Genomic DNA, 23,212 nt, shown 5'->3' with positions numbered 1-23,212 from the left:
TTGTTTTCCCTCTAAGAAAGTTGTCCCTCTTCTTGCCGCCTGTCCTTACATCACAGATGGAGAGCCAATCAACGTGGCTGTGGTCGGGTGTCAGGCTGACTGCCCCATATGTCTACAGTATGGCCCCAATGGTCATCAAATTTAATATATAAACACTCTGAGCATGTGCATTCATAATTTCTTATGCATTGAAAGAGAGGGGCAGCCCCAGCTTTGCCCCACCTTCAGGCCTCCGTAGCCATAGCTACCACAGACACCAATCAGGAGATCCTTGGCATGGACCAATAATTGATAAATATTATGTTTGTAGATAATAAATCATAGAAAATAATAACCATTGATTATTAATAACATAATTTGTTTGCACTATTTTCTGGTGACAACTCTCTGCCCCACCTGCTGCCCATAACGACCAGTCGCTGGGATGCAAAGCTGGCACACTTTGAAGGAAGAGTGTAAACATTGTCTATCTCCTTATGTGGCCAAGATGAGCACAGAGGTCATTGGCAAAGTAATACTTCATGTCCTCCCCGTGGTGTTACATTGATTCACACGCACAAGAAACTGTCAAAGAGAATTAAATGCATGGCTGAATTCCGATTTTCTCCATCATTCCTGCACAGAAAGCAACCGCCACGTCCGTCCATGTCGGCCTGCTTCCCTGTCTGCGCGGCCCTGCTGTCCCTCCTCCTGGCCCCGGCACTTGGACGTAAGTCATCCACCCAGCATCACAGAACCAGTGTACCGTATATTACTACATTTGAATGTTTGTTTGGCAAACACAGACAAAGAGGTGCCCAGGTTAATGTCATAATGCCGTGGCATGTTGACAGTTGCTAGGTCGTTCTCTTTATCATGACTCACAAAGCAAAGGGGCCAGAAATAGCAGACACACTGTACTGGCCTGTGTCGTAGGATTAAATCAGATTAAATGTCCCCTCTGATAATCACAACAAGCCCATTCTCTGCTGCTGTTTGGGGACACAATAAATCTAACGTGAATGTTTAGTGAGTGAGTGCCAGATATGGTAGGTGTGTGTGTGTGTGTGTGTAGCAAGTAGCAACACACACGTGCAACTGCATGTGACATGTTAATTGTGGTTGGTCTCCCGCTCGTTGCACTAATGACTGCTGGCTCTCTGAGCGTTAATGCCGCTGCAGACAGTAACTTTAACAACTTGAGGCCCATGCGCAGTCAGATAAGTGTTTAGTGGTAGTAAATATGGGATTATAAATACCGTCTCACCACTTTATCTCATTTCTCAGCAGTTCTGTGGGATGTGGGAACAGCTTCCAGATGTGTTGTGTTCACGGTGCTCAGAGTAAATGAGCTGACTCAGGTTATTGACTGGGGAGCCCCTCTGGCTGTCACCATGTTAACTTCATTCAGGTTGATTTTTTTTTTTTAAAGAGGCGTCCTCCCTCTTCACATCTGGTTGGGGACTCATGAAGAGCGCCCTCTTCTGACTCACTCCAGGAATTAACAGTCCTTAGAATAATATTTTTATAAGGTCTCATTCATACAAGCTGTTCTATAAATGATGAAAGAAGAAATGAAATCAAATACAACTGTGATAAATTACAGTTTCCATCCAGATAAATCATGAAAAAAATAAATAACAAAGGAAAGTGGTCCTGCCAAATTGACCTTCTGAAATGTTTTCAGATGACATATGGCTTCATGCAACATCGGCCGGTGAATTTATCAACATTATGTTTCCATTCCTGGTGTCAAATTTGGATCACCAGTTGCTCCTGGGAGCTCTGCATTAAAAATCCCCAGAAGCCACGTTGATCAGTTTGAATTTGTGCTTCTGAATGCGTGAATATATGAAAGGCAGTAAACGCGGTTGTAAGAAAAACTGGCATTAAAAATGCATCACAGTGTATTGTGATGTTAATCCACTCTGGCATTAAAGACCTTGCTTTTCCCCTGTGTTTGCCCCCCTCCCACCCCTGCAATACGCCAACTGAATTAAACTGACCGGTAATATATTGCATTTGTGAAACTCAGCCAAAGAACAAGTGTAACAAGATTATTTATTCTTATTTTGTCCTGTCAGAACTCGACCTGAACCGGCTGGATGGCGATACCGTCTGCCCGCCCATGAGGAGCGGCCAAGACGACCTTCCAGGTGAAAAGAGTCATCTGTGAAACTGGGAATGATCATTTATAACCGTTTTCAAACAGAAGTGAAAGCAGCAGTTAGAAGAAGAAAAAAAAACCCCACAAGCCTCAAAAATTCCTAAAGGAGAAAAGAAACCATCTAAAGTAAGGTGGGGAGTTTAATTAGTGGAACAGGGTGGGCTGCCTCGTGCCTCAGGACACCTTTTAGATTTCAAATGAGCCAAATAAAATGTTCCACTTGAGCTTTACAGAATTTTACTTGGAACAATTCAAACTCAGCAAGATTGTAATTGCTCACCACTGCCTTGTTTCAAACACTTCAACACATCTGCACGCACTCTGCTCTGTGGTTTAGTCAAGCCTCATCTGAAAAGAAAAGTTGTTGTTATTAGTCTGTATTAAATTCATTATCATGACAAAACATCATACTAAGTTACCAAATTAATTAATCAAGAATCCTAATATGTGCAGGTATACTGCTACTCCAGAAGTCAATAATGTGAGAATATTATTCATATTGCATGAATGAATTTTAAGATCCCCACATGCATCATTCATCGTCCTCTGCAGGTTTTGATCTGATCACCCAGTTCCAGCTGGACGTGATCCCTCTGAAAGGTGTGAGGAAGGTGGACGGCTCCACCCCCCTCCAGGTGGCCTACCGCCTGGACAAGGAGGCCAACTTCCAAATTCCAACCATGTAAGTACAGTAAAAGGGTTTTTTTTCTTCTTCTTTTTTTTAAAGGAACCAGATAAAAAACACAGACATGTTGGAGAGAAACATCGGCCTCCTGATGCAGGTGTTGCATTATTACAGGTCTGGCACAGATGTTACTGCGTGGCGAGCAGCGTATAATTGGTAGAGAAAAACATGTCTGAACCTATTTGGCATCTCTTAGACAAAAAAAAAAAAAAAGCAGAGAGGAGGTATTTTTATCTGTGTGTGTGTGTGTGAGTGTGTGTGTGAGTGAGTGGGGAGATTAGAAAAGCATGTGTTGGACTGTACTTGAATCGTTTTGAATCTCCAGGAAATCTGAAGAGGCATTTTTACCAGGCCTTTGTGGTTGGGATTTGAATCTTGAGGTTGAGAATGATAAACACAATAAAATAACAGGTGCTGACAGCAGCGGCTTCCTGTGGAGATTTTCCACAGTTTGTAATTAAAGGTTAGTTGTAGCAGTGTGATGCAGATGGGAGTCCTGGTGTCAGAAATAAAACATGGACCCTCCCTCCCCAGTGGGACACCCCACACCTTTGATGAATAAAGTGGCTCCTGTTTGGGAACAAAAAGTCAATTAGTCCAATAATCCAAACTGAAGATTGCTAATCATTTCATCATCATTTGATTGGTTATGGGCAAAGCTCAAAAAAGTGCTCACACAATTTTTCTCTTTATTTTTTTAATAAAACCTTCACTGTTGAGAATAACCCTGCATGTTCCAAACTCCACACTGGGCATTCTCAGTTAAAAAAAAAATCTGTGAAGGTCTCCAACTTCATTTAAGATAACTCTGATAACGTTATTATAACTTTGGAAAGTTGCCCTCAGGTCACAGATGACTTTCTACACTTCGACAATCTGAGTCTAGAAATCATGTTCGGAGGCAGTTTAGTTTATTTGAGCGAATGAAGCACAACATTTATAAACAAGCACCGGGGTCACCGGCAGACGGTGATGGGGGTCAAAGTGCACAACCGTGACATCCAGAGCCCCATCTGTGGTGAAGTTTGAGCAACAAATGTGCTTTGCAAAGATCTTGGTTTTGGTAAAAAAAAACTTTTTCTACATTAGCTCATTTCCCAACCTTAAACATAACTCCCAATCATGTAATAATTGAATATTTTGGCAGATAGCAAACTATATGTGGCCATATAATTGATATAGCCAATAGCAAACACATAAATTAACAGCAATTCCTCATAATAGAATATGTTTTACTTTACATTTCGTTGAGAATATTGTTGTTGTGTTGTGGATTATTAATTCATGTGTGAAATTGGTTCCCTACTTTTCAATTATTCAAATTGCTACATTTCAGAAAACACATTGAACATGGGGGTTTCAGGACTGGATGTCCAGAGTCCTGGCATACTGTATCTGCTTCTGCCAAGCCAACAATTCAGCTCTGTGTAACAATAGGATTTTTTTTTTTTTTTTTTTTATCATGGTTTTGAACGCCATTGAACCCAAGTGAAAGAAATACAGGTTTCAGGACAGAGGGTGTTTTTTTTTGTTTTTTGTTTTTTCCACTTTACATAACCAAAGCCTTCTCTGGTGCTTCCCAGTGTGCCTGCTCCAGTCTGTTTTGGCTAATCTTTTCCTGCAGGCCAGCTTTCCTAAGAAGCTGTTATGTAACTGGCTGGCACCCTGCGTCTACACCACTCAGGCCTGTCACACTGAATGTAAATACGTGTTTATTTCTCCTACGAGTCCGGCAGCACAGACTGAGCTTTGAAGTCTTTTTTGCTCAAGCTGACTCTCTCTCCTTTTCTTCTGCAGGGCAAAAGCATCACATGCTTAAGACTTTCTCACCTCGGGGGCAAAGCTAGAGTGTAGTCTTCGTTTGTTTTACTGGGTTACAGGAAACTCTTTTTTTTATTGCCTCACCTTGATCGTTTACAAGACAGTTAAAGTCCGGCTGCAGCGTCCATCTATGAACGTACCACCTACTGAGAATCTGGCTTGTTAAACGCACAGAAAGCTCCAGACTGGGGATACTAACCAGCACTGCATGTTATAATTGAACCAGTGATTTATGCACTGAGGCAGCTTCTTTTCTTCATAATATCTCATTTGTGATTCAATAGCATGACTTAAAAGCTCTGACATCTTTACCTCTTTGAAGCTTATAGCTTTAATTTTATTAGATTCTCAAAGACGGCCAAGCCTCTGTGTTATTTTTATCTGCATCCCACTCTTCATTTACCGAGTGGTGTTTAATGTCTGATCTTGATTTAACTTTGACATAAGAGATATTTTGTGATTTACAATCCAGCCTGGTCAGAGGCGTTTTGGACCTTTTCCTTTGAGTGTCATTCAATAAAAGTATGTCAAAATATCTCCAATTGATTGGACCCCTGTTGTCCACCCCACCCCCATTCTCAGGCTAAACTTCCCTCGTGGCTTCCCAGACGAGTACTCCTTCATGGCGACCTTCCGCATGATCAAGAACACAGTTAACAAGGTGTGGAACGTCTGGCAAGTAGTGGACGAGGACGGCAACAAGCAGGCCGGGCTGAGGCTGAACGGGGACCAGCAGGCCCTGGAGTACTTCCTGATGGGTGCCGACGGCAACCTGCAGACCGTCACCTTCCCCGGCCTCTCCGTGCTCTTCAACACCAAGTGGCACAAGGTGATGATCGGCGTGGAGCGCCACCAGGTCACCCTGTATGTGGACTGCCAGCCCGTGGATCAGAAACCCATCAAGGGCAAAGGCCCCATCAACACGGAGGGAGACACTCTCATCGGCCGGCTGGACGCCGATCCCGACACCTCTGTGGTGGTGAGTGAGGACGGAGGATCGCATGCTGCATTTAAAGCGATAGTTCAACATTTTGGCAAATTGGCCCATTGCCATAATCCCATAGTCATAGCATTAGGTTTGTTACCTTTAATTGTCGGTGCAAGATGTTTTTAGAACGGCGGAGCAGAGCCGTGAGCTGCTCAGAGCTACACTACGGAGGCTAATGGGATTTCTTGGTTTCCTTCATCAAACTCATCAAATACACAATCCAACAACTCCAAAAAGCTCTGGTGGACAAGTTGTGACCTGCACATTCACCACGCTATGAGATAAAAACGGAATGTTACGAGACACAGTTGTTTTTGAGGCAAATGCAAATACTGCTTGCTGAAAAACTGCCCCCGACAGCAATGCGCATCAACAGTTTTGCATGAATTTACCTTGAAAACAACTCTGTCTCGTAACGTTCCGTTATTAGCTCTGAGCAACTCACGGCTCTGCTCCGCCGTTCTAAAAATAGCTTGCACCGAGAATTAAAGGTAACAAACCTACTCCTAAAACTTATAGGGATTATGGCCAATTTGCCAAAATGTTGAACTATCCCTAAAATCATGACTCTCCTTACAAGCTTTATCAGTGGAAAGGTGCACTCTGGGAAAACACACATTCAGGTTTACATGTGTGCTGAGCTCTGCTATAATTTCAAAGTTCTGCTGTCACAGCAGAGCTGCTCAGTTGGGTTCCAGTGGAAGGAAAATAAACTTAATCCCTGCAGAAAATCACATTGGTGAAGAATCAAGCCCAACAACCCATATCTGGGGTATTAATTCAAAACTACAAAGAAGTTACTCCACCATGACAAAGCATTTCAAGATTTTTTCTTCAGTATCACCCATGAAAATGAATGCACAGCCTGTTGCACCTCCAGTAATGGTAATGTCTCTTTTCAGTTTGAGCTCCAGTGGATGCTGATTCACTGCGATCCAAAGAGAGCCCAGAGGGAGAGCTGCAACGAGCTGCCGGCCACCGAGGTACAGTCACAAGGACTCAGATCTGCTCAGCATCTGCTGTGGTTTGTGGTTCATCTCCAGGTTGATAGGTTCTCCAGCATGTGGAAAGAAAAAAATAGAGCAGCAAGTTGCACTTCATCCAAAACAATCTACAAATTAAGAGTATTTTTATGGTCAAACGGCAGATTGAAGTTGCTCTACAAAATTTCCGTAGAGGCAGAGCAGTTTAAGATCCAAGCAGACATGATCTCATTGGCTGTGCTAAACTAAACCTCTGTGCATGGAGCCAAACCACACAAACGCCAGTTAGCGAACTACAGACTTTAATAATAAAGAGGAAGCGTGATCAAATTAAAAGCGTGAGATCAGAAAACCAACCTGGGTAGTCTGCATAGTGCCAGATTTTTGTGGTCACCATTATTTCACTGAATACAACATGTGCCATTTGGCAGCCAGCAACATGATAAAAAAGTAACAAAATAATAAGATAAAGTCTCAGTATGGGTACTTATAATAGACAATGAACGAACAGGTTGTATTACCGAATGACCCTCTGTGGTGCAGGCTCACTACCTGCTGCTACTTGATTATCAGCTGCTGTCTGAGACCATTACAGGTGGTTTTCCTCACCTTTGTTGCTAAGTAACAGCAAAGTGAAAAACATGAAGTGAATGACTTGAACATCTTCACTCATTTCACTGTATTTGACATGATGGCGGTTCAAGGTAAGATTATTATTAGTTCCATAAAAGTAAGGTCATTTAGCCAAACTAGCAGTGAAGCTACTTCAGCATGCCTTTTTTTTAAGCAAAAGATTGTATAGGTTAGCTTCATCTTTCATGTAGCTAGAGAAAATATGGTTCTTCTTGTCTTCAGGTGTGTTCTGACAGCTAGTTTTAGCCAAAGTTAATTTCATCCTTAATGATTATATGGTCCTGTAGCTACATTTATTTTATTCATATTATTTTCTATAATGTCTTTTCATTGATATCAGGACATTTTTACCAATTCCAAAACTTTTTTCATAAATTTTCTTAACAAAAAAAAAAAAAAAATTGCCTCAGTACACAAAATCATGCTGTGTAACTTGCTATTGTCATCGCCAGTTTCTGCCTTGTCTCTTTCATGTCAAAAACAATGTCTGTGAGAGACAGAATGGTCTTTTAGCCTATGACTGAAAAGGTAAACAAATGCGGGCACCCTAGTCTGTCATTCAAAGTAATGACACCCACATTTAGCCGACTTGATATTGTCAAAATAGTGTATTTTTTTTACTCCCACACAGCTAATTCTCCAGTCATACAACCATCTGGTGTGTAGGGAATCATTCAGCTTCAGGGCTGCTACAGTAAGAATCTTTCTCCAGTGTTAACTGATGGGAAATCATTTAATTGCAAAAAAAAAAGTTGATAGGACAATGTTATCCAGGTAGGAAACCTCTGTGTAAGGTGCTGTGAAGCTCATGGCGTCTATGACATAATATGATCTTTCATTTGAGTTCAGCTTTAGTGCAAATTAATGAGATTTCTGCCTCTGAGAAATGCTTGTAGCCTATAATGAAAATGCCACTCTGCTGTCTCACATCTCAAAGGATGCTCTGCAAATTAGGATTACCTGGAGAGTATTTTCATTCAGTCACTTATATCAAGATGCAAATGTTTCTATCCACTGTAGAGACCAATATTTCCTGGCCTGGTGCGCTCTATTAGATTCAGGCTAACATGGGGGAGTGTTGATGGTACTATGGGCTGTGTATTAGCATGATACTGTTTACTCACTACTATGATTATGAACAGGTTCTGCTTCAGCTGACACTTTTGGTGAGGGTGGTGTGACTACTTTCACTAACTCTCCCTTTATCCGATTTCTCTTGCTTCTTCAGATGTATGCCAATGCTGAGGTATTTATTCTTCTACTCTACTCTTCTTTTTGCTTTGTGATTTAAAGCCAATAATCTACTCCAGGCTTTGGTTGTCTAATTGCCTCATTGCTTTGTTCTATATCTAATTTGGTTTGGTGGTTTTGTTCTTTTTTCAGGGTTTGTGTAGGTAGACATTCATGAATTCATTTATGCAGCATTTCACATGTGAGCAGCAATGCATTCAGATTGCCAATCCATTCAGCACAGAGACATATGGATTTAAGCTGATGCCCCAGTTCGAAGCTCCCGGCCTGCAGGCTGTTAGAGGGCGTATAAGAAGCTTGATTTAAAAGGATAACTGTTATCACTTCTCTAGCTTTAATCTCCTCTTAAAACCCATATTTGTTTTGTTTTTTTCAATCCGTCTTCAGTATCTGTCCCATTTTCTGACTAGTTGTCTCCTTTCTCAGCCTGACAAATCAGTCCAAGGCCCCCCAGGACCCACTGGCCCTGAGGGCCCCAGAGGGCCCACAGGAGAAAATGGCAGAGATGGAAGAGATGTAAGTATTTCCTACTTGATAACAACCATTCTCCCAACAAATGTCTTTGTCTGGCCCATTTCTGTCAACATGTAACTCTCTCAACATCTCGTACTTCCTCTGACTGTGTTGTTTCATCCGTCTCTCCAGGGTCTTCCGGGATCTCCTGGCAGTCCAGGCTCACCTGTAAGTACAAAATGTTGAATGATCCTCCGTTCTTTGTGTATTTACTGTGGTTAACACTTTGTTTGCCATCTGATACATTCACTTGTCTGTGTTCAATCACACACAACAATATGACTCTGGATTGTTATCCATTTATACTACTACTGAATTTATTTCTGATGCTGGTCTTCAGTCTTGTTACTATTAATAAAATTCAAATTTTCTAGGAGAACCTTAGCTAAGATTTATTATTGAAACAAATAAAGATACATGTTTTGTTCACAGCACACTACAGACCTTTATCCCTCAATCCTGGCTATAATTTATGCTTTATTTCATCAGTAACTGATAATTAGCTACCTTGTCAAGCTAATGCATCACATTGGCTCAGTTCAGTGTAATTTCCTCATTCCACTGGCTGTTTATTGCCAACACATTAACTCCTTGTGAGTTGCTGCCTTGACACCTCAGTGGTTTAAAATGCTCTACTTTCTGCATCCCTCATCATTCCTTCTCTATCCCCAAATCCTCTGTCTCTGAACCTGAAGCTGATTTTGTTAGGATTTGTTTATGAAGCTGTGTGAGAGTGTTGTTTTTCATCACACTTCCATCCATCCATTCCATGATCCTGGCGTGTCCATTTTACTTTGGACATGCTACTGTAGCAGATAAGTTGGATACAGTTTAAGTTTTTTCTGAGACTCAGTTGAAGCACTTTGCAAAGCATTTTTGTATAGCAGGTGATTACAATGAAGATTTCATTTGTCAGAAAGCTCTGTAGTGATGTGTGAGGAAAGTGAATCAAGCTCTAGTCTTACCCTGCAGTGGCTCAGTATGTGGTTTTCTAGATGCCTCTTTTCCGTATCCGCTCCTCCAGGATGAAACCTGTTTGCTGCTTCACACAAAATCATACGAGATATCAAACAAAGTTTTGGCTTGCTGATGACGAGCATGGCAGGATTTCAAGTGTTGACGGCTTTCAGGGCAACTCAGAAGTCAACACAGGAAGGAAAACAAGAGTTGTCTTTCACTCTGTAACCTCTCCTCTTCTACTCATCACAGACAGACAACAAACATCCTGACACAATGTATTTGCACTGATAGGCTATAACAGACCTGAAACTTTTCTGATTGAATGTGAAGGTAAACTGAAGGCAACACGCTTCCTGGTGTCTCCGTCATTTATCCCTCAGCTGGGCTCCTGTCTGTTATCTGCATGGCCCTACGTATACGAGCCGGGCCCCGTCGTCGTGGGGAACAGCAGCGATGAGAGCGGCCCACCTTCCAATTGATTAAATGTTGACTGTCGCCGCCTCTGTGTATCTTAGCAACAGCATGGGGAGATGCAAGAAGGAGATAAAGCTTCTGTTCTTCTTGTTGTGTCTGTTTCCTAGGGCAGCAAGGGGGAGCAGGGGGAGATCGGTCTTCCTGGACAGAGAGGCCTGCCTGGTCTTCCAGGAGTTGCTGTAGGAAACATTATTTCATCTAAAGACACACATGCTTTATAATATCTGCTTGTTGTGTGTGTGTGTGTGTGTGTGTGTGTGTGTTATTCCAGGGTCTATTTTTATTCTAAAACAAAATGAATATCCAAAAGGTTTATAGAATCACCGGTCACTGGTCACAGTTTAATGGTGTGGTTGGATAAAAGGTCTGACTGTGAGGTTCTTGTCTGCAGGGTTCTTCTGGCCCCATGGGCCCCAGAGGGCCTGTAGGAGAGAGGGTGAGTCAACACTGACATCATTTCATATCACTCATCATGTATTCCCTTTTGCACAGAGTTACAACTAGAGTTGTTGATGTATCCCTCTCTTTGCAGGGCCTCCCCGGTTTCCCTGGACCTCCAGGTCCTGCTGTAAGTGACACAATCTAGTTCATAATGTTGTGTCCGGGTCACCACTGACCCGTCTTTAAGGTTTTTAATGCATAAAAGTACCACATAAATTTGTTTATAGCAACAAGGCTTTTTGACTTTGTCAGGAACCTCTATTTAAACTTTTTTTTTTTCTCACAAAATTCTAAAATGCTCTGGTTAAAATTATGATATTTGTGGTGTTAGGGTTGATTTTGACCCGGTTATAACCATAAGGACAATAATTAGAGTTCAAACTGAAATCATAAGTGCTAAACCAACCTTTTCATGGATAAGGAAGCCTAACAATGTAACCAAGAGATGAGAAACACATGGGGTGATAAATAATTGTTTTAGTGTGTTTTACACACTAAAACTGACCCTAACACCATAGATGGTAGCAGAAAGCTGACAAGAGGAAGGTTCTAATGGAAGACAAGGGGTATACAGACAAAAAAGATCCAGGGGTCCACACCAAAAAATATTAAAACCAATATTTTCATGGCTAAAGAAGCCTAACAATGGAACCAAGAGAAGGAAAACAAATTGGATGAAAAAAAAAGTGTATTTTACAGCTGATTTAAAACACGGGTCAAAACTGACCCAAACACCATATGGTAGCAGAAAGACGAAGGTTAAAGCAACATGCACATCCTATAATATATGACACAGTATGTGATTATGAGGAAACTGCAAATACTGACACCTCTGTCTCTTGTTTCACAGGGCCCAGCAAGCGAAGGACCAGCTGTATGTGTTTGCTGCTTCTTCTTTGTTCTTTTGTTTGTTTTACTCCCATACTTGTAGCCAGCAAAATGTTCTCCCATATGAACTGTACATGTGTCTGTCTAACAGGGCCCACCAGGGAAAGCAGGAACCCCAGGAGATGAAGGAAACATCGGGCCTGAGGTCAGAGACTACATAGAAAAAAAAGAAAAACATGTTTTATGAATATAGACATACCAATGTGTAAATAATGAGTAGCCAGAAGTTACTTTTACTAAAGTATTGCACTGAAGGAGAAGTTTTATGAGGATGTCTGAATCACAATTACCACTTGATTTGATCAGAGGCAGTGGTAGTACATATAGTACAGTATATTGTATCTCTTTTCCTCTCTGTAAATGAGAGTAGAGCAATAGAAAGAGTGTTCAGTACAATGTGGTCCAGGTCAACACCACTTCACTATACAACCTCAGTAATACACAGCGTTAAATGAACACCTGCGTGACACTGACCATCTGAGTTTATGGCTGAGCTGTTGTGCTGGCTTGTATTTGGCCATGTTTCATATCAAATGTTACAATTGTCGATTTTGTACCGACAGGGTCCACCTGGTCCCAGAGGGTCTCCAGGTACAGCAGGGATTCCTGGTCCTCCTGGTCCACCAGGGCCTGTGGTAAGGACCACATCTAACAAACATGCTGTTGACATATACTAATTCATACTTAATTTAATTGTCTTTTCATGCATGGGTTTAAGCAGCATGCAGATACAGATATTTGACATTTCAACATTAGTAAAAAGCCTTCTAGACAAGGTTCAGACATTAGAGTGTCAGAGGCTTCCAGGTAATGGTCCTGGTCTTGTCTGAAACACTACAATATACTGTACCACTGACTGTGTCTTGCAACAGTTGACAAAGCTGAATGATCAGTATGTGCATGCCTTTTAGCTAAAACTCAATATCAGCCACACTCTGTATACTGATCACCTGCTGCACAGGTGTAACTCTAAACCTCATACTAAGCTCTATTCAATTTCCTCCTGAACTCACATCTCTATGTCAAATCACGATCTTGTGACGGCGTCGCATGCTGAGGTCTCATTTTCACATTACGTCTCTGGGAATGGGGACTTATTTGGACATCTAAACCTCTGCGGTTGTTTTAGATGTGGCTCTGCTGTGTTTTTAGGGAGCGCCTGGTGCCAGCAATGAGGGAAGTGGGGAAGCTGTGAGTGTTTCACTGTTTTACCTTCTGCCAAATGTTTCCTGGGTGCATGGCAATTGGATTGGTGACAGTGAATTTCTTATCAGAATGAGTCACTGAGGTGAAAGCGGCTCTGCGGCAGCCGTGCCTGTTGAGGTATCTGGTTGTCTGTTTTGTCCCGTGTCTCACTTCAGTCCTGTCTTGTCTGTCTGTGTGTGTCCGTAGTGTCCTGCTGCCTGCCCTGCTGGACCTCAGGGACGGGCTGGTCTGCCAGGGATGAAGGTGAGGAATGTCAATGAAGGCTGTTTAGTGATTAGTCAAAGCCAAAAAAAGACTTCAGCAGTTTCTTCTTGAGACTATCAGGCCTCCAGTCTTGACTGTCATGAGGCAGTTAAAGCACATTCACATTAAGTTCATCCTGTCTGAGTTGGGAACTTTTCAAAGAAGAAAAGCAGCTGCTTTGTGTTTTATCATATTATGTTACAACTGATACAGCCAGCAAAGATGCATATAGCCGCATTTTGAAGCTCAAAGTGGGCTCCTCTGTTGTTACCATATTTTGGCTAATCCAAAAATGGGCGTGGGCACCATTGATCACTTGCAAAAGCGCGTCTCTTTCTCAAAACAGTTCATTCATGTGTCAAAACTAAATTTCCTTCTCATACAAATAATCAGTGCCCCCAAAATGCATCGTCCCTTTGGCATCATGTGAGCACTGCAAGTGTTTAGATGTTTTGTCACTATGGCAGAGGATCATTGAATTTTTTTTATTGACAATTATATAGTTACTGTAGTAGGTTTTTTTTGTCTAGCTAACAGAATACAATTGTGTATAAAACTGAAAAAAAAATAATAATTAAGGTTTGACATCACACATTGCCCTCACTGTCAAGGAAAGGTAGCCATTTTTATTTGACACATATACAGTAAAGTAACTTCCATTCTGTTGTGAACAATTGCTGAGTGGTTTGTCCATGTTGTTTTGAGAATGTATGAGCAAAACCTATGGAGAAAAACTGTAATTAAAGCACACATGGACTCCATGGAGAAGCTGTTGTGTATTTGTGGCCTTTTTAACTAAATTAATTCTTGTTTATCAGCTGATATAGCAAAGTTTTCCCTCAGCAGCTTTTACAAATAATTTTTAATGAAACTGAATGGAAAACATTAAGAGTATGATTAAATTGCTGATGCTCCAAGGCCTGTGTTGAGCACGTCAAGTGCTTTAATTAATATTTAATTTCAAATGGAACCATAAATTGTGAATGTAAGAAGATATTTTGTTTTAAATGTGTTAACCACATTTCATTGTTTCCTTAAGGGTCACAAAGGTTTGGCCGGGGAGCCTGGAAAAGATGGACTGGATGGAGAAAAGGTACGTGAGATGATGAACATAAACATACACAGTGTAACATGATTATCTCTCTTCTCACAGTGGAATTAAATTGCTCCTGTTTGTTTCTTCCCACAGGGAGATGCAGGAGAAGCAGGCCCTCAGGGGCCACCAGGTCGCATGGGAGATGATGTAAGAGAACTGATTCCTTTCAGTGTATTTTATTTTACCACGTGTCTTTATGAGGAGAAGTAATGCATACCTACTGTATGTTGAATGCTCTTTCGTCGCTATAGGGTCAAAGAGGGCCCATTGGATTCCCTGGAGCTGAGGGAGAGAAGGGAGACAGAGTAAGTTAAACCAAGGTCTCATCACATTTTAATACAATATATTGATAGATGCTTTCTTCAAATCACAAAGTGTCTTTAAAAAAATGGTTCTAATGTTTCTTATCACAGGGGCCTCCTGGTTTCAATGGTGTTCCAGGACCCACAGGCCCGCCTGGTGCTCCTGTAAGCAGTCTCATTTTAATCGGTCCTGTGTCATCTGCTCTTTGCTGTTACAGCAAGAACAAACAGACAGGACGAAACTGATAACTGATTCTACTGATGTACTTTTGATTTAATCTCCTCTCTCCCTCTCAGGGTGTGGAGGGAATCCGAGGACGACAGGGTCTGGAGGGGCCCAAGGGTGACGATGTGAGTTCTTCACTTCAACATGGATTCTGGATTATATTTCAATTTATTATCAAATCTATTGTTTCAGTTTCAAGAACTCTGATTTGATTTTCAATTAGGGAGCTGTGGGACCTCAAGGAGAGCAGGGACCTCAAGGAGAGAAAGGAGACGTTGTAAGTATACTGATGACTTTGTGATGGATTCCTCCCTCAGCACCAATGTGAGTCTGGGTTATAACTGTATTGTGTGGCCTTACAGGGGGAGCCTGGGGCAGATGGCTTGGACGGACTACCTGGAACTGATGGAGCTAAGGTGAGTTTGATTTTTAAAAATCCAACATTTTATTCTAAGTTCACATTTAATCCTCTTGGAGCTTAAAAAAAGTTTTTTTGTTTTTTTTGTTTTACTTTTTAGTGTGCAAGGCCTGCAAGATATGCTATGTGACTATTGTAACTTTATCAAACACACTAGAACTGCAGTTTAAAACAATGATTATTTAGTTTGCTAACATTAACGTATGCTAACATGACATCAACCATCAACGCTACATACAGAGTTATTTTCCCTGAATGCTTCTCATGTATTTAGTGGGTAGAGGTTAGCACTTAGAGAGCTTGTGGGGGCAACAGCAGTGAATTGTAATATGTTTTCAATCATGGAGGGCTAAAGGTGTTCTAAAACGTTTTTTATTCCAAAATAGTTGAATATAAGGGGCCACTGGAGGGCCCTTTTCCCCCTCAAGGCCCCAAGTATTAGCCTGGTTCACATCTGCTAATAGAATACCTTGGGGAAGTGAATTCATTGCCAAAAAATGAGTTTTGTGTCATTATTTATTTTAAAATTTGTTATCCACCCTGTCCAAGTTGCTCATAGTGTAACTATACTTTACTAAATTTAAAAAAAAGAGTAGCTAATGTTAGCTGACTTTAGGAATCATATTAATTGCTGCTGATGTTTTCTTACTCAGCTGTGGTTACAGTAAACAGCACTTGGATTCATCATTATTCCATGAAGGCACCATATAGTAGCCACTGTTGTGTTTGTTCATTATTATTCTTGTATGCATAAACTGTGAATCTACTTTACAGGGAGAGGCTGGCACTCCTGGAGCTGTTGGTATCAGGGGGATTGTTGGTATTCCGGTAAGTCCATCATCATTATATTATATTATATCCATTGTGTTTCTACATCAATAACAGTCTGTTACAGTAATCATCAGCTAGAGGTTGTATTGATAATTACGCATTTGGAGCATGTTATTTTAATTGCAAAGTCAGTGAAGGCGGAGGGCAGAGCTCCTGTCTGAGGCCACAGAGGAGGTCAGATAAATAAATCATAAAAGTCAACCAACCAGCAGGAAGGACAATCCGATGCCAAGATCACACAGTACCTTTGCCTGTAGAGTTGTGAAGTGAGAGGCGGCGGATGTGGCTCGAATAGTAAAACCGACTTTAAAAACACACTCGACACTAGAGGAAAGTACATGATATTTTATAGCCTTATCTCACAGTCACAAAGAAGCTGTGCAGTTTTCTGCTTCTATTGCCAGGAGGAAAGCTTTTACTGATGTTGCGTCAATTCTTGTTTAAAGTGCATCTTGAGAACTTTAGAACTTGGAAAGTAAGAATATTCATCTGTTTTTATTGCCGCGATAAGATAAACCATAACACATGACACACAAGGTTTTTGTTCTGCCTCTTCAGTCATGCTAGCAGAAGTAGCAGCTGTGGTCTCCACCAGTTTTGTTCTGACTGAAATAAACAACTTAGCATGGAAGAATCTGTACACAGACACTTTTGGTTCACTAGTGATGAGATACATAGGTAGATGGTAAATAGAATGATTGATACTTTATCTGCTCCTTATAGGGAAACTCATAATGATGATACTTAGGACTAAATAAGGAAAGGTAGGAAAGGTTCTCATGTTATTGTTTGCATAAAGACACATATAATTATTAAATGTGCATCTTGTAAGGTGACATCAATTGATGCTGGATTTAATTCAACCAAACAGTGGTTGTTGTGGGGCATCCATGTTTTCTTTCAAGCAAATTTGTGTTGGGAATGCCAAAGTAGAGAAATTGGATCAAATTAAAACAGGCTACTATGTTTCAGAAGTTACTGAACTGGAATGTGTGTAAGTCAGAAATGTATGATGCAACTGATAATTAATCATCTTCATTAGTAATTAATAAACATTATAATGAATTTCTTAACAAAAAGCAGCTGATCTTTTTATGTAAAAAGCCAAACTAAGAAAACATTTACCATTTTTGCTTTAAAATGAATAGGAATTATTTATGTAAATCTACCAATCAATTACTCAACTTATCATTGGAGCCTGATGTAGCGGTGAGTATGGTTGTGGAAGTTTTAGATATTTTATGTTACCTCATTGACCTTTTGCCTGGTGTGCACTCTCCACACAGGACTGAAGGATGTGGTAATGGTGACACATTAATTTTCCGCCTCTTTTCATAAAACGTGTTGTTGTTCCCAGGGCCTGCCAGGGAAGCAAGGAGTAGCAGGACCCCCTGGTGAAAAGGTAATTGGAATCATCTGCTATTTAATGAGGCGTTTCCACATTGTATATCCAACATTTTATTGCTGACGACTTCAGTAGAACTCGTGCACAGAGTCTTTGAGCTGAGGGAAATAAGAACTGACTAATTCAGTGCCATTTCTTTTGTGGATTTAGGGTGAGACTGGTGCTGAGGGAGCCATTGGACCAGTTGGACTTCCTGGAAAGATTGTAAGATTACCCCATCAAGCCTTCTGTCGCCCCCTAATTATATTCATCTGTTTACTGTAGCTGTTTTGATTCAAGCCATATTTTCAAACTCATTTATTTCCAAACAGGGTGAGACGGGACAAGATGGAGAAGATGGAACACCTGGAGTTAAAGGAGCAACTGTGAGTTTTTTTTTATTCATTTCTGTATTTGATGGGTTGTTTGTTGCTCTATTCTCAGAGTCTTTCGATATTTATTATTAAACTGGTGGCTAAACTGTAATTAATGTGCTAACTGTATCTATAATACATTTTCAGGGTGAAACAGGAAAACAAGGTCCAGTAGGGCCTACCGGTCCAACAGGCATCCAGGTGAGACAGTATAAGTTAACAGCAACATTATTCAACATCATTAGTTACATGTTGATGTATACAACATAAACTTTTGTATTCCCAGGGTGAGAAAGGTGATAAAGGAGACACAGGGGCCAAAGGATTGAAGGGCCACACTGGGTTCAAAGGGGATCAGGTCAGATAATTTTTGTTTTTTACCGTTTGTTACTGATGATGATGATGTGATGATGATTATAATGAAGATGATGATGATGAGAATCTCAGGTGCAGTGAATGAAATGACGTTTTTCCATGTGGCGTTTAGGGACCTATTGGACCAGTGGGATCAAAAGGAAGTCAGGTGAGAAACATTAGAATCTCTGAATTGGTATAAAATGACTTTTCAGAGCCATTTCAACACTTACTCGCTATGTTTCTCACATGAACAGGGCGACCAGGGTGTTGTCGGAGATCCTGGAGTAAAAGGAGACCAGGTATGTTGAGGAGCTAATTCTTTTCTTTTTTTTAAAGGAATCATCTGTTGAAAATTGCTCACCGTTCCTGTCAGTAGGTTTTAAAGAGGTTATCTCATCTTTGTCTGTTGCAGGGTCCTCCTGGTGTTACTGGACTCAAAGGAGGGGTATGAAGTTGTTTTCACATAGAAACACATACTCACACCATCGTGCTACAACACCTGCTATTTTGGTTTTCATCATTGCATATGGATATAACACTGTAAACTAGCTGATCTTGTGCCCCACATGTTTTGAAGAAACTCTAACATATAAAACATACAATAAATGAAATATTACTGGTAATGATGTGTTTTTTTTAATAAGCGAGGAGAGAAGGGCTCAAGAGGAGCAGCAGGCATTGATGGCAGACCAGGCCAGCCAGGTCACGAGGGTTTGGCTGGACCAATGGGAGCTCGAGGGCTGGAGGGAGAACCAGGCCTTCCTGGAGCAACAGGTCCCCGAGGTCTACCTGTAAGTGTAACAAGTGTAAATATAGTGCATGGACACTTTGTGACACTTCTGAAATCACTTGAGTGAAAGCTGAGATGTAGAGCTGATCCACCAGGAAACTCCAATGAAGATAGTGTGGTCCATATCATCATTTATATTATCAATCTATGATGTACTCGCTCAAACAAACTCACTTTCACTTTGACAATGTTCATGATTTCACAGGGCCCAAAAGTGAGTGACGAGAAGCTTCTTGAAATGTGCTCAGCTGTTGTGGCAGGTGCAGTTTGTTCGTTTTAATTTGATCTCATCACCTATTAACTCATATGTAAACCACGGTATGACTGTGTTATCGGAGGTAGATAGTTTTAAATGCTCAGCGTGTTAATAGAATGTGTTCTTTGTTGATTCAGAGCAAATAGCAGAGCTTAAGAAGGAGCTGCTGAACAAGCCAGCTGCCCTGGGTGCTCCTGGCAGCCCCGGACCAGCAGGACCTCCCGGGCTTCCTGGACCAGCAGGAGCAGCAGGAGCGGCAGGAGCTCCGGGGCTGATGGGTCCCAAAGGCCCACCAGGCTACTTTGGGCTTCCAGGCGCACCAGGAAAGAAAGGTCAGAAAACCTTTTCCTCTAACTCAATACTGAATGCTTGGGCAAGTATGTGCTTCAGCAGCACAGTGGGAGATAAACCATGGTGTGGTGATAGCCTTTTGATTTTTTTTTCCCTTGGGAAAACATCCAGAGCTATACAGTGGATGTAGTGGCAAGAAATTAATTGAAGTCTCTTGAGAAAATAAAGGACCAAGGACCCAGGCAGTACGCCTTTATCCTCACCCTGGTGTAGCACATTGAAAGAAGTCATGTACAGCTCTCTGCAGATGGAAGGGATTCACCCATGCATAACTTTATACAATCAATGATTAACTAAACAAGACTGAATTAGGGTGCAGTCATTAAGTTTCCTAATTACATTCCCATAACTGTGGAAACAGCGTGCCTCTCCATTTCATCTCACCATTAATTTGTGCTTCCTCTGTTTGATGTTCTCCTCTGCAGGTGAAGCCGGGGAAAAGGGAGACAAGGGAGACACAGGAGAGGATGGCATAGGAATCAAAGGGAGTCCAGGTGCACCCGGTGCACCAGGTAAGTACATCTGCTCAGGGGGAACCTTGGGTCCTCAGAAAGTTCAAAGACTTATTTCTTTTTTAATGAAATTGAATTTAAATTTAAGTTCTCCTCATTTTTTGTACGAAGACTAAGGCTACAAGGACCACAGTCACCATGCAGGTTTTTTCTTACTGGAGCACAACAGGGAGACTTGAGACTTGCGCTATAAATGCAAATATTCATGACTGACTGACTGAGTGATTGGTCAGCCAGTTGCTATATGAGTCAGTGTTTCCCATTGGCCATTGCTCTTCAAATGTAATTTTTACAACTAGCCTCTATGGGGTTTCAACAAACTGCAGTGTTGCCAATTTAGCACATTTATTGACAGATGTTGATACTAATTGAAAAAAACAAAAGGCAGCAGTTTGTTAAACAGACAGAGGTTCTGTTCTGTGAGAGAGACAAAATAAGAAAGATATTCTCTCACCTCTTTAACATCCTTTCTAAGAAATGATTCACAAGTAAATACATCTGAAATCACAGCACAGTCCCAAGACTCAATTCATGTTTTGGCCTTCTCTGACTCATCAAATACACAATCCAACAACTCCAAAACGCTCTGGTGGACAAGTTGTGACCTGCACATTCACCACACTATGAGAAAATAATGGAACATTACAAGATGGAGTTGTGTTCGAGGCAAATGCAGAGACTGCTTGATGAAAAACTGCCCCCGACAGGAACGTGCATCAGCTGTTTTGCATGAATTTCCCTTTAAAACAACTCTGTCTGGTAACGTTCTGTTATTATCTCATAGCGTGGTGAATGTGCAGGTCACAACTTGTCCACCAGAGCGTTTTGGAGTTGTTGGATTGTGTATTTGATGAGTTTGATGAGGGAAACCAAGAAATCCCATTAGCCTCCATAGCGTAGCTCTGAGCAACAATTAAAGGTAATGAACCTACTTCTAAAATAATAGGGATTATGGCAATGGGCCAATTTGCCAAACTGTTGAACTATCCCTTTAAGGCGTTGCTAATTGTAGCAGACAATTGAGGGGACTACCATGAACGCTCTGCAAGTGATAGGAGCTGAGACAAAAAGTGTTATAATCGTCCCCGGTCTCCCCTAGTTTTTAAAAATTAAATATTTTGAAAACGATTTGGCGGCCGTGGCCCACAGGTTGGGAATCACTGTGATACAGGATCCATCATGTAGCGAAGCTTTAATTCCACTCAAAAAGTGAAACCCACGTCACTGAGGCTTTGTTAACTTTTACCTTGTTTGGTGTCTCTGCCTCAGGTGAACCAGGTGCCCCCGGCATCGCCAAAGATGGCAAAAACGGAGAACGTGGTGATGCAGGAAGTCCCGGCTCCCCGGGAGCAGCTGGTCCGAGGGGACCCTCAGGACCACCGGGGCTTTGCGATCCATCAACCTGCATAGGCCGACTTCCACCTCTCTACATGCTCAGCGGAAAGAAATCTGCCAGCTACAAAAACAAGTGAGGCATCGCAGCTCACTGACACAGTCCAGATCTCATCCTGTCGTGACCACGTTTGAGTTCGAGGACCTCTCAGAGGTCAGTGCCATGGCGATCTTCGAGAGTCCTCGGATGTCTCCATCTGAACCACGGATCTAAGAGACACAAAGGAAAACAGAGACAAGACACAACTGTAGAATACTGTATAGATATTTTAACTCGTTTGTGATTCAAGAGAGAGCTTATCTGATGGTGCATAATCAAAGATAGCTGCTACTGATGCCAAAGCAACGTCTTCCAACCGACACAGGCCTGCAGGTCCATGAAATGTCCGAGCACAGCTGCTGTCCCCTGGCCTTCCATAGGTACCTTCACCAAAATAAATACGAGCAGGTTGTGAAATATTTTTTAAAAATGGTACATCTCTTTGATTTCCACTTATGCATGTACTTTTGAATTTCTTCAATAAGCTCACAGAAGGCATTTTCTTCTAACCCCATGTAATGGCATGTCAGGTGCTATTTTGACTAATTATTTTCCTCATTGCAATTATGAGCCAGAAAATAAAACTGAATTGGTTAAGTGAAAATGATTTTAAGATTTCACAAGTGCAGACATCTGCAACAATGTGCTTTTATAAATTTAAGGATCACATTTTTTTGGGCCTGATTTTGTCATCCAATTGCTCTTTTTCAAACATTGTAATAAAGTGGTATGTTTTGGATAGTACTGAATTAAAAGTGTTATTCACTGGAACACACAGTCCATCCTAGAGCTGCTGCAGGTACGTGCTGTTAGAGGGTACTGAAGTTCAAAGATGTACAAGTGGCAGTGAGTCACATTATTACGTGGCATGACTAAGAGAAATGAGCAGATCTGTATTCACATGGCGAGGTGATCGATCAATGAAATTCCTCAGCCGCCTCATGATAAAATGGTGTCCTATTGAAAACAAGGTCCCTGGGTTTGTTGTGGATATACTGTAATGTGGATCCAGGAAGGCATCTCACTGTTGCTTGGATACAGCGGAGAGTCAACATCATCCCTACAGCTGTCTGCACAGCACAAATACATTCACAGATCAAATGTGACCTTTACCAAGCTGCAGAATAGAGTTAGCATAGCATCCACCCCAAACACATCCCTTTGATTTCATAGATTGCACCATATCTCTGAGCCAATGGTTTTTAAGTTGTATACATAAGTGGAAGGTTGCACGAGGTTCCTAAAGTTTGATTTCTGCAAAAGATATACAATTGATTTACATACTCAGCTTACAGGTATTGAGCATGATGGATGGCAGGAGAACAGAGGGACACTGTTTTAAATCTATTAGGGGCAGAAGTGAGTTGGATATCAAAAAACAGTCTGAATTAATGTGACTACATAATGTAGTATGTTTGACACTTTTCTGGCATCTCCTTTCAAGCTTTGATCCATCTATATATTGTTGGTTTTAAGAACTAAAAAAAACATGTCAGTTTAGATTTACATCTCTCTCCTTCTACATCACAGGTCAGTCAGCCAATCAGAGCACTGACTGACCAAATATGAAAGAGAAACCAAATATGGAAAGGTTGGACAGTGGGTGCAGGTGGGCGGAGCTTGGGTATGGCTGCTTTGTTGTGACATCAGG

General features: G+C 41.4%; 1 protein-coding gene across 1 annotated transcript; it reads left to right on the top strand.

The window, feature by feature from the left end:
• Positions 1 to 627: 627 nt before the first annotated feature.
• On the top strand, positions 628 to 21,981 carry col9a1c (collagen, type IX, alpha 1c). The gene is made up of 37 exons (XM_085792342.1): positions 628 to 709; positions 2,064 to 2,135; positions 2,699 to 2,828; positions 5,235 to 5,631; positions 6,543 to 6,623; positions 8,485 to 8,502; positions 8,934 to 9,023; positions 9,153 to 9,188; positions 10,562 to 10,633; positions 10,846 to 10,890; positions 10,987 to 11,022; positions 11,746 to 11,769; positions 11,875 to 11,928; positions 12,347 to 12,418; positions 12,936 to 12,974; positions 13,176 to 13,232; positions 14,272 to 14,325; positions 14,422 to 14,475; positions 14,580 to 14,633; positions 14,742 to 14,795; positions 14,928 to 14,981; positions 15,080 to 15,133; positions 15,219 to 15,272; positions 16,049 to 16,102; positions 17,463 to 17,507; positions 17,661 to 17,714; positions 17,822 to 17,875; positions 18,011 to 18,064; positions 18,150 to 18,221; positions 18,351 to 18,386; positions 18,475 to 18,519; positions 18,633 to 18,665; positions 18,865 to 19,011; positions 19,216 to 19,270; positions 19,404 to 19,598; positions 20,043 to 20,129; positions 21,399 to 21,981. Exons 1-37 carry the CDS (start codon positions 646 to 648, stop codon positions 21,599 to 21,601), a joined length of 2,799 nt encoding a protein of 932 aa, XP_085648468.1. The 5' UTR covers positions 628 to 645; the 3' UTR covers positions 21,602 to 21,981.
• Positions 21,982 to 23,212: the final 1,231 nt, after the last annotated feature.

Source organism: Trachurus japonicus, chromosome 11 (genome assembly GCF_045865225.1).
Source record: "Trachurus japonicus isolate A0001 chromosome 11, Traja_1.0".
NCBI classification, from domain to species: domain Eukaryota; kingdom Metazoa; phylum Chordata; class Actinopteri; order Carangiformes; family Carangidae; genus Trachurus; species Trachurus japonicus.
The sequence above is the reverse complement of the archived record's forward strand: the minus strand, read 5'-3'. Positions and strand labels throughout refer to the sequence as shown.